The sequence below is a fragment of the Convolutriloba macropyga genome, chromosome 6 (assembly GCF_964194025.1).
Source record: "Convolutriloba macropyga chromosome 6, txConMacr16.3, whole genome shotgun sequence".
NCBI lineage: Eukaryota > Metazoa > Xenacoelomorpha > Acoela > Convolutidae > Convolutriloba > Convolutriloba macropyga.
In genome coordinates, this window is record NC_134473.1 from 59,506,976 (window position 1) to 59,519,504 (window position 12,529).

The 12,529-nt window shown below is 32.7% G+C and overlaps 2 protein-coding genes across 2 annotated transcripts in view; one reads left to right on the top strand and one right to left on the bottom strand.

Annotated features, from left to right (window-relative positions):
* The window catches only part of LOC142341811 (phosphorylase b kinase gamma catalytic chain, skeletal muscle/heart isoform-like), a 236,509-nt gene that overhangs the window by 75,367 nt on the left and 148,613 nt on the right, over positions 1-12,529 (top strand). The window lies entirely within an intron of this gene.
* LOC142341809 (TPR repeat-containing protein DDB_G0287407-like) overlaps positions 3,929-12,529 on the bottom strand; it is a 36,430-nt gene continuing 27,829 nt past the window's right edge. Inside the window, exons 7-9 of the mRNA XM_075393050.1 lie at positions 7,970-8,221; positions 6,746-7,006; positions 3,929-4,186 (exon numbers count right to left, since the gene is read on the bottom strand). Coding sequence (XP_075249165.1) covers positions 4,133-4,186; positions 6,746-7,006; positions 7,970-8,221 — 567 coding nt within the window. The 3' untranslated portion in view covers positions 3,929-4,132. The remainder of the gene's footprint in view (positions 4,187-6,745; positions 7,007-7,969; positions 8,222-12,529) is intronic.

Consider the following 12,529-nt stretch of genomic DNA (forward strand, 5'->3'; position numbering starts at 1 on the left):
CCACAATTTTGGCATAATTGTCTAGCAAATGAGGAACAGATAGAAAAACCCAAAAATTATTTTTTGCGAAAAGTCTTTTTCAAAAAATTCTGTATGAACGATAAGATAGCCTCCGAAGCAAATAACTCAGTGGAGTTAAAAATTGATGCATTATCTTGATGTAATATGTCAATATTAAGAAAGCGAGTCAAGATGAACGTCAAAAACAAACAACAACAACAGCAACAAACATTATTTACATCAAAAAATTTTTTTCCCTCTTAAAAACTAAATTTAATAACAAAGTCAACATACCGTCAGATAAACCTAAAACTAAACAAAAATAACTAATAAATCACCAGAAACCATATGCGACCAGTCCATAAAAAGGTTTGGTAACAATTATACAAAAAAGAACAAAAACATTAAAGTGAAAAATATAACTTATTTTTTTGAAACAGTTAACTTCAAAGTAATAAATACCATTAGGAATCAATTAACATTACCACAAATTTACAATTACCACTGTTTCTAGAGAAGGGCATTAGGACCTGTCCTTATTCATTTTTTAAAGCGGCTAAAATGAACAACAAAAAAAACAAACAAAATTTCAATTGAAACTTGCCAGAAAACGCTGCCAAAACCCTCGAGCCATATTTTGTCCCTCAAAATATATTCGATTGCGCCTTCATCAAACAGCTATAAAGTATTACGTGGCCATTCATTAGTAAGACTAGGTAACAAGTAGACAAAAAAGCGAAGTGCTAAAGTATGAAATAATTTCAATTTTTTTTTCGAATAAAAATTACATTCAATGTCATAAAAGGCATTAATTACAAACAGAACTATTTGAATAGGGTCGTTTATTCAAAAAAAGGAAGCCCTCGAGACCTGCAGTTACCCAGAATATTTCTCGCATCTACAAAAAGAATGTCAAATAAGACAAAAATCAAATTAATTTACATTTTTGTGAAAAACCGGTGTCGAAGCCACTAAGGTCATAACAAATTCATTAAAAAAAAGATTTTGGGACACCAATCCCTTTTATTCCCTTGACACCCATAATGTCATATTTGACCTGTAATGAAATAACGAGATTAGCTAACAAAAAGAAACATAAAAAGAACAAAATTGCGAAGTTAAAAAGTTTTTTTTTTTAATTTTGGAAAACGATTGTTTTCAAAGTCATGAAAGCCATCAGCTATTTACTAATATCAGAATATCGGTTCTTCTATTCTTCCACGAAAAGCCAATGAAAGTTATCTTTATGCAGGAAATTTCATACGACCGAAACGACAAAGTATAAATGACAGTTAAAAACAAAATTAAAAAATTCAATTGATTTCTTCAAGAAAGAGGCGTCGAGGCCGTTAAAACGATTATGTATATCATTCAGGATTTCAATATGTTCAATTGTGCTTTATTTTTAACGCTAATAATGTGACAAGAGAACTGTCAATAATGTGATAATGTGACAAAATTCGGAAACGTGAAAAACTGGCAAATATCGAAACAAACAAAAATCTGAAATCTTGTAGTATCAAAGCCAGAAAACAATAACTTCAGGCTTAAAACTGCAACCGAGAAGAAATGTTAAATCAGTAGAAAGAAGAAGCATTCTTTTTTTGCAGACACTAAGCTGGAAGTTGAACAAATTAAGAAAAAAATAGAGGAAAACTTAATTAAGCCATTATTTATTGAAAAGTCAATTATTTTTAAAAGAAACGACCATAAACTTTCAAGTTAAAATTTAAATGGATTAGCTTGGAGTTTTTTAGTAAGCAAACTGGTTGGACCTATCACTCCTGAGCATTGATTCGATATGTTCTGTTTTTTATTTTTAAAGAAAGGGTCCTTTTTTTTTAAAAAAAAAGACCGACTGATTACAACCCGATTTCTTTGGGTGGTAGCAGTCCAAGAATGGCCCAAAACAAGCCCTGCTATTGCTTATTGTCCGTTAGGAACATTTGATTTTCGAATGTTGCAGATATAGATAATTTGTTAGTTGAAAACTCAAAATAAGTTCTGCATTTTTGATAATCAACGAGTAAAGTTAGCAAAAAAAGGCAAAGTTTTAACTACAGAGCACTCTCAGCGTACTCTGAAGTAGAAATAGCCCCCCTCTGAGTCTACAAAGATTGTATGAGTGTTGTTTGGAGGTGTACTGCCGGCAAACTTAATCAAAACGGACTAAAGTAGCTTATTTCGTGCTGTTTTTGTTGAAAAAGGCTAAATTTTGAAATATTTATCCACATTTTTTGACCAAAAAAATTAAATCAAAACAATGAACAATGCTTGTTCGTCTTCAAAAATAAAATCAACGACACTATTCTTAAAAATTATAACAAATTTTAGCAAAATTGACGAAAATTTAGGCAAAAATTCCGGAAAATGTGAATAAAAACAACGGGAATTCACTCTACTTCTCTGAAGTTCTCAGAAGAAATTCAAAATAAGAAAAGCCGAGAAGATTTTTTATATTTAAAAATAAAATCAACAACAAGTTTTTAAAAAATGTTGACAAATTTTAGCAAAATTGGCGAAATTTTTGTCAAAAATTAGCGAAAATTCCGTAAAATGTGAATAAAAATCAACGGAATTCACACTATTTTCACAAAACTTTAAACCTCGATAACTCCCTGTAGAAAACGAAAATTTAAAAAATCTTTTTAATTCCATATTCTACGCTGGACGAGCTTTCTAATGATACCACTCTCAACTCTCTACGATGAATGTATCGATCGGCGAAAATTCACTGAACAAAAAAAAAAACCCATTTGAGTATATAGTTCCTCCCCCCTCAAGAGGGTCGGAACAATTATGATAACTAAATTAAATGAAAATTCATTTTTACTTGATAGAGGTAAATCAGTACTTTTCATTAGTGGATTAAGATTTGACTTAAAACAAAGATATTACACACTAAATAAAGTTAAGGTAATTTTATCTTAAAAAGCATCGTAACTCACCTTAACTGTTAAGGTAGATTTGCTTTTCCTTAACTCACCTTAACTAACTCTAACTTTACCTGAACTTTACCTGAAAAGTTAAGGCCTCACCACCTTAAAAAGAACCTTAAATTTTACTCTAACTTCCCTTAAATTTTCCTTAAATAATTACCTTAAATTACCTTAAAAAATTCCTGAACTTTGCCTTAACTAAACCTGAAGTTTACCTTAAAATTAGGGTAAGTTAGGGTAAAGTTACGGTAAATTTACCACCACAGTTAGGGTAGTTATTTAAGGTAATTTTCCTGCACAACGTAAAAAAAGAAAGTTCAAGTAATTTAAGTTAATTTTACCTTAACAGAGTTAACGTAAACATTTACCTTAACTCGAGTTAAGGTAAAAATAAGGTAAACTTTACATTAACTTTACCTTATCAACGGTTTGTCTCAACTCCGTTAAGGTAAAGATACCAACTTTATTTAGTGTGTAGGCTTCTAAGGTGGCCGAGAACTTCTTGCTGAGCTTTGAATTCTATTATCTCCACTGTACGTTATATCTTTGCCCCCCCCCCCAGCCGGGGCCATTATGTGCATTCATTACAAGTGCTTATAATTTCTAAATGAAGAATTACTTATTTACAGTGAACATTACACGCCGTTTTCCGGTATGAATTGGCGGATTTACGAGGCGCGTCAATTTATTTGGGTTAGTAATCTAAATCCGCTTGGCAATCTTATCGCATTGGAAAAGACGTCTCAAAATTGACTACCCTTGCACCTTTATTTTTGCAGAATTTGAGCATTAGTTACAAAGTAGGTGAATTAAGAACATTCCTTTTATGTATTTTGTAAGGGAAATCCGCGACTATTGTGGGTTTATTTCGGACATTGTAGCAATGAATACCGTTGATGTCTCCAATCGAACGACCTCTGAAAACATGTGGTAGAATTACTCTTGTCAGTTAGGCACTGGGTTATTAAGACTTATTGTAAAAATTGAAATGAATCCTTCAGAGATTTTATTTAGAAACCTTGGAAAGATTTTAAAATATAAAATATAGAACCTCATAATCAATAGAAATCAGAAAATTGTTCTTTCGAAGCCAACATTCATTAAGTAATCACTATGCAATGCATCGTGAGTTTTGTCAGAAACATATCTATCAAATCCTCCTCAATAGCTGCAGGGTGGGGCACTCAATCTTTTCATGCTGTGTAATTTCCAGGATCGATCTCCACTTTGGCCATCCTCTCCAAAATCTAAAACAATTTCAAAATTCATTTTTCAGCCCAAATCAAAAAATGCGGACAAACAAAGTTTGAACTAAGCTTCGAAAGAAGAAAGCGTTTAAGTCAAGTTAGAAAAGAGGTGAGATCATTATCATATATTGCAATTTTTAATGACAATGATCATGTTTTTGCTCAGCAATCCGTGTGGAGGAATTTCAGTGCCAAACTAGACTAGGTGAACAGAAATTGGCATCAAGAGTAGCCAGGGTGGGTTTCCTGTTTTTTCACCGCAGCTCTTTTAACATCTACTATTCAATCCCATTTTCTAATCCCTAGATCGTTTAATTATAAATGAATTTGACCTCTATATTGTTTGAGCCCGATTTTAAGATTTTCTGTGGTTGTGGATAATTAGGCCTCAAAAAATTCTATTTAATCCTTTTAATGAAGTTAAAATCGGTGTGAAATAACCAAGGTGTGAATAAAGCATTTGTACATCTCAGACATTTCACTCCAATTTTGATCTGTAAAAAGTGGCTCACAATTGTCAGGAAAAGGAAGTTAAGAACTCATTTATAAAAAGCAAAACTGTAAACAATAGCAAAATAACTATCCAATCTAGTCGCTATTGTGGCAATCAAAATGCAATTAAAACGTGAATTGAATTCTTCAACACTTCTTGTTTTCTTAGGTTTTGATACAAGCGTTTTATCGGCTTCTTTTGAACTTAGCATTTCTTCTAGAAACAAAAAAATGTAGTAGAAGGGCGTCAGTTTCATATTGAGAGAGTAAATATGTTCATTACTGCCGGGATTTGTTTGAAATATCAAAGCCACAAAAGCTAAGCCTTAACAAGTACCCAAAAAGGCCAAATTACTCGCGTTAACACAATCTAAAAGCTTCTCTTGAGGAGGCGGCTGCATAAAAAGTTACTGAAGAAATAATTATCTGCGTGAAAATGTAATGCTGTAGCCTCTTCAATAATACGAGTAAACGACGATCTTGTGACACATGATTTCTCACGTTGCCGTAGAAACAGAACACAGAAAACAGCTCAACATTTAAGATATAAAATGCAAACAGCGTTGATGCCTGAATTGGTGGACTTGCATTCGATATACCGGATATGTTCAAAGTGTTTTGCAGAAAAATTTTGAATTAAAAGAAGTATAACCGCAAGAATGCTATGAGATTTATTCCGCGAAAATCGTAATATAATGTGAGAGCTGCACGCGCAGGGGTTGGAAAGAATAATTTAACCAAAAACATTTCTCTAGTGGCGATTAATTTGAATTCCATTAATTTGTTTCAGGAAACCATCCCGTTGATATGGGATTTTTTAATTGTGCAAGCAATATCTGATGAGACGGTTACTACATTTTTTGCGATACTCGCAGATCTGATACGATCTTACATGAAAAACCGTTAATATGCAGATAACATTTTTTCAAGTCGAATTTGTATCTCGTCAGGTCTTACATCATAGGTTATGATATAAAAATTTTTCTGAAATTTTTTTATTGTCAGGTTTGATGAAACTTCCCATCAGATAATCAGTACTTATATTACAATTTGTATCTTTTGAGATCAGACAATACATGTTATTTTTCTCGGATTAACAATATAAAAATGCCTCTATATTGTAGTCAGATCATCGGAAAAAGACAGCATGTAGAATTTTAAAAGAAGCTCAAAGCTGTTTTTTGAAGCTCAAAGCTCATAGGTAGCTCAAGGGATCCCTCTATACATAGAACAATGATAAATCAATAACCTCTTGATTGCAGAGATAGATAAGGGCAATCAAATTGGGACGATGTTGTGTAGCTGTATTCAAAAACTGTCTCAGCACCAAATCTAATTTGCTGAGCGTTTTTAAATAAGTTTCGATAAATTATGCCAATTGTAATTTTTTCGTTCTTTTTTGATGTGATCTAATGCACCGGTATCGAAACGACTACTGTGCAAAAGAAGCAATATTTACTCAGCCACCGCAACGGCATCTGCAATCTGATATAGTTTCATTGAAAACAAAACATGAACGCAAACTTCACTTGGTTGAGATAGGATGAGGTTTTGGGTACCAAATTCAAATCGACTCGAACGCAGAGGCTCACAAATGATAAAGCAGAAAATTGCATGCATAAAACCGTATTTGTGCCTTAAACCATAAGCGTTCCCAAAATGGTATTTATGGTATTTAATAAAACCGTTTTTGAAGTAGTTCACGATTACGCCAAATCTATGTCATTAATGTGCAAAACAAAACCCGATAGCAAGATTTGGCTGGTTTGAATCCACAAGCGCCTCTACCAAATAAAATGAACCATTTGATTCATGTTACCTGTTTAATTCCACAAAACACCTTAATACATGTAAAAAGGGCCTTACTGTGTGGACTATGGAGACAACGAAACAATTATACGAATTGGTTGACACTATTGAGCTATAGATTATTGTAAATTAAAAAGTAAGAATAACATTTTAATTGTCATTGTACTTTACAATGTCCTCGCGTCTGAAAATTCCACAAATTAACGCAATATTAATTAAAATTTAGTGTCGGCTTGTAAAGAAGAAGAAACTCCTGACCTTTTCCACTTGGTCTTCATTACCCTGTCGATGATGGTACTTCAAGTATTTCCTGTTCATCCATGGCATCGTCATGTGGAGCAACCCTAACTTTTCCAATAACTCTCCCCCGTGGTGGAACCAGGGAGTACCATTCTCAAAATCCTCCATCTTAGAATATGCAATTGCGATGTTCTCGGCTGCCAGTGCTGTTTCGTGACAGACTAGTCCCATCGTTTTCTTGTAAACTGAGTATGCCTTCTCAAAGTACGATACAGAGTCCTGAAACCAAACACCGCCACATTGACAAATTATCGTTATGCCCCCCCCCCCCTCGAACCCCGAGAAATTATTGCCCTTCTATATTAAAGGAGGCAATTGGAGGTGGTTGTAATCAGAAAAGAGCTTTCTAAAACTGTTATATTATCAATGGGTTACCAAGGTCTTAAGAAACACACGTGAAGGGGGATCTATTTCAAGGCAGCGTTCCTTTTTTATAGTTTTCTTTCCCATTTTCGATCTAAAGCATACCTCTTACAAGATAGAATAACACTATACATATTGCTATCAATGTAAAAATGTAGTTTGCGTATAATGGTACCAGAAACGCAAACTGCCCAGTGAATTTAAACTTTAAACATCTTATCATACCACACCACACATACAAAAGATCCTGATTTTCTTCAAATATTGAATAAAATTGGAAAACTTGTACAAGTATTTGATGCTAAGTTTCCATGACAAATCTTGACAACTCCGATATCATGACATCAGGTTTGAGTAAAATACCTAGCTTCTTGAAAACCTGCATCGATATGTATTATAATTTGGTGCTTATATTAATTAATAATAATTGTGGTTTCTGCGTAATCGCAGCGGAACAGCATTAGGCCTACAGTAGCCTGTTTTCAGCTGCCCTTCTTCTGATTATTCCCTAGATTTCAGACTGATCTTTTTATGAGCAGCATTGCTCTTTTTTTGGTGACTATAGCCACTTTTTTTTGCGTCTGAAACTCTCACGTGGTACCATCATTGGTCAGGCTATGGCCCACCTGAAGCTATGGTTACGTAAGAGCTCATCCTCACACAGACAGCTTCAGGCAGGGGATTGACCTCTCAATCATTGGCGTGTGAACCACACACCTTACCTCTCGGCTATCACGCCAGAAATTAAAAAAATTTTTGTCAAGGACCTTATCAAACTTATATCAATATATGTCAAGTTTCGTTGCTCTGGGTAAATACCTGAAAGTTCTTGGAAGCCATTTCCAAATTGCCAAGACATAGAAGAGTAATTGCAATAGAATGATGAGTGTCTCCCAGAAGCTTAGTCTGGATTGCCCATGACTTCCGATACAGAGTCCTCGCTTCGTCCAGACGCCCGTTCCGTCTCACTGCGTTTGCCAGGTTGCAAATGAATCCAGCAATCATGTTGTCAGTCGAAGTTAATGCTGTTTCTGTGTAATGGTCCACAACTTGGCGATATAGCTCTTCGGCCTGGTCAAAATTTGGGGCAATTAGCGAATAAAGTTCAAATTGACGTGAAATTTAATATCAATTTGGTTATTTTGTCCTTTGGCTGTGTTGAGTATAGTAATAAAAGCCAGGAATGTAGCTAATTCCAGCTAAATGTACGCTTTGAGACTTTTGGTTTTTAATTTCAAACTATTCACAGGGTGACTTTTCCGATATTTTCTGCAAAGATCATCTTTGACGTTGTATAAATCATTGCCTATAAATCATGACGTTGTATAAATCATTTTCCTAGTGAACTCCCTACACAGAACCCAATAAGTCATGACATGTGCATGAAACCAGGACAGTAATAATTTATCCTAGCATTATTTCGAAGTAAATGCGAAAAGAGATTATAAGACGCGATGAATAAAATACAGGTTTGATGAAAGTTGTATGAAATTGGTGAAATTTATGACCCTTGTATAATTACCAAGAAATCATTATGGTTCCTACATTTTTGCAAAATGGAGGTATATATTTATATATATATATATATATATATATATATATATATATATATAGCCAGGCCGGTTTTATTCTTCAATCAGGTTTCACTTTTGGTTTGCGCATCGTACATAAAGAAGAGAAACATCATTTTGTAGCCCTTAAATTCAAATTGATTTTTTACAAGGAAAAAAAAATTATTTTGCATGTTGAAAAAGTGAGCTGTTTCGAAAGATAAAAACAGGTAAAGTCATCAAAATATTGAGTATATGACCAAACGAAAAAACCGTTTAGGAGCCATAGGAAAAATTATGAAAAGATGTTTTTTCTCTTTCTTATTTTTTCTCTTCTTATTCTTATTTAATTGTTTCTTCTGTTCACTTTGATCTCTTATTTGAAACTTAAAAACAATATTGTGACTTAATGTGATCTTCGGGTTTTCCTCGCTTGACATTTTGTCCCAGCAAAAAAAAACTAAACAAGGTGCAAAGAGACTTGAAAATTTTTTTCTTGAAAAAGAGTAACGGACAAATTAAATTTGAACCATGCTCTTCATCTCTTTACTGGTTTTTCTGGTCTGCTGTTCTGATATTTTTTGTTCTGATGAGCATCTTACAATAAAATACCAATTGTTTCCATAGAAACGGATGGGAAATTTATTACGATTTATTTTGAAAGGATAAGAAAAAAATCAGCATTATTTTTGAGACAAATAAAACTGTAAATTGCCAAATTAGGTTTTTTGAAAAAAAAACAGCTTGGCAATTCACAGTTAATAAATTCTGCACAAATTAATTTCTTCTGTAACACTAATCCTATTACCCACGCCTTTACTTCTTTGAAGAATTGACATGAACAAATTTGTGATAGTTCAGACAAAAACAATAGAAGACTAAGTTAACAAAGAAGCAGAAAACCTGTTTTTTTGTCATTTGCACTTGATTGTTCCTGGAGGGTCAACTGACAATCAAATTTAAGTTCCATGTTGTTTTTAGTTGACAACAAACTTAAGTCGTCAGAAATTGTAAGCAAATGACCATATAATTTTGGTGGAAAAAAATATAGAACTGCGGAAAAACAATTAATTCTTGAATATTCCTGTGCAAAATTTTCCTATACCTTTCAAATTCGAAAATCATTTTACGGACTTAATCTGATTGACAATTTATATTTGTTGCTTTTTACGGGACATCCAAAAACATAACATTTAGTGGAGCCATATATTGCATTGTTTATTGTCAACTTGATTGAATAAAATTTCTCACCGAAAAGACAAAATCTGACATAATCTTCAACAATTTTATAATCATTTTTTCGATTAGATAGTATTTTGCGGAAAAAATTTTCAAATAGGTCCTGAGTCCAATTGGTTACAGAACATTGCTTCAATTCAGCATACATAAAACGAAGAAAAAAAGAGAGATTTGAAAAATCTATGGATAGATCATATCACTTAATTGCTTGCTATATCTTGTGTGTCAACTGATCATAGATAGCATTTGGTGTACATATTCAAGACTAAATATAATGTTTCTCTTCGTGTTAATGCTTTTCTTCAAGTTATATTTTCCTTGCGATTGATGGCTCCTGTCGGAAAACAGGATCCTGTGAAAAGCTTCTGTGTTTTGACAAATAAGTAACGATGCTTATTTTTACATCTGGTCAAGCTAAATTAAAACAAGAAGGTTTGGTAATGTACGTTCGCAAAATATTCTTGTTTAAAATTGTTTCTTCTGTTCACTTTGATCTTTCATATGAAACTTAAAAACAGTATAGTTATTTAAAGGGTTTTCCCGGTTTCTCCTGCTTGATATTTTGTCACAGATAAAACTGTAATCAACAAGCTGCAAAGAAACATGAAATTTTTTTCTTGAAAAGGAGTAACTGAAAAAACAAATTTGAACCATTTTCTTCAACTTTTCACTGGTTTTTCTGGTCTGCTGAATGAAAGAGTTTTTGTTCTGATGAGAATCTTACAAAAGAAAATACCATTCGTTTCAATAGAAACGGATGGAAACTTTATTACGATTTATTTTGAAAGGATAAGAAAAAAATCAGCGTTATTTTTGAAACAATTAAAACTGTAAATTGCCAATTTAGGTTTTTTGAAAAAAAACAACTTGGCAATTCACAGTTTATAAATTCTGCACAATTTAAATTCTGCAGTAACAATAATCCAATTACCCACGCCCTTACTTCTTTGAAGAATTGACGTGAACAAATTTGTGATAATTCAGACGAAAACAACAGAAGAGTAAGTTAACAATTAAGCTGAAATTCTGTGTTTTTTTTTCATTTGCACTTGATTGTTCCTGCAGGGTCAACTTACTATCAAAATTAGATTTCTTGTTGTTATTCAGTTGACAACAATCTTTTTTGTCAGAAATTTTAAGCAAATAACCATATAATATTTGTGGAAAACAAAATCCCTACACAACAAAAAATTTAGAAATACGGAAAAACATTTAAATCTTGAACATTTCTGCGCAAAGTTTTCCTCTACCTTTCAAACTCGAAAATCATTTTACCGACTGAATTTCAGTTACAACTTATATCTGGTAATTTTTACAGGACATCAAAAAACATAACATTTAGTGGACCCATGTATTGCATTGTTTAATGTCAACTTTAATAAAAATTTCTCACAAAAGAGACAAAAAATTGGCATAATCTTCAACTCTTTTTTGATCATTTTTTTTATATGGTGGTAATTCGCGAAACAAGTTTTCAAATAGGTCCTGAGTCCAATTGGTTACAGAACATTGCTTCAATTCAGCATACATAAAACGAAGAAAAAAAGAGAGATTTGAAAAATCTTTGGATAGATCATATCACTTAATTGCTTGCTATATCTTGTGTGTCAACTGATCATAGATAGCATTTGGTGTACATATTCAAGACTAAATATAATGTTTCTCTTCTTGTTAATGCTTTTCTTCAAGTTATATTTTCCTTGCGATTGATGGCTCCTGTCGGAAAACAGGATCCTGTGAAAAGCTTCTGTGTTTTGACAAATAAGTAACGATGCTTATTTTTACATCTGGTCAAGCTAAATTAAAACAAGAAGGTTTGGTAATGTACGTTCGCAAAATATTCTTGTTTAAAATTGTTTCTTCTGTTCACTTTGATCTTTCATATGAAACTTAAAAACAGTATAGTTATTTAAAGGGTTTTCCCGGTTTCTCCTGCTTGATATTTTGTCACAGAAAAAACTGTAATCAACAAGCTGCAAAGAAACATGAAATTTTTTTCTTGAAAAGGAGTAACTGAAAAAACAAATTTGAACCACTTTCTTCATCTTTTCACTGGTTTTTCTGGTCTGCTGAATGAAAGAGTTTTTGTTCTGATAAGAATCTTACAAAAGAAAATACCATGCGTTTCAATAGAAACGGATGAAAACTTTATTACGATTTATTTTGAAAGGATAAGAAAAAAATCAGCGTTATTTTTGAAACAATTAAAACTGTAACTTGCCAAATTAGGTTTTTTGAAAAAAAAAACAACTTGGCAATTCACAGTTTATAAATTCTGCACAATTTAAATTCTGCAGTAACAATAATCCAATTACCCACGCCCTTACTTCTTTGGAGAATTAACGTGAACAAATTTGTGATAATTCAGACAAAAACAACAGAAGAGTAAGTTAACAATTAAGCAGAAATTCTGTGTTTTTTTCATTTGCACTTGATTGTTCCTGCAGGGTCAACTTACTATCAAAATTAGGTTTCTTGTTGTTTTTCAGTTGACAACAAACTTTTTTTGTCAGAAATTTTAAGCAAATAACCATATAATATTTGTGGAAAACAAAATCCCTACACAACAAAAAATTTAGAAATGCGGAAA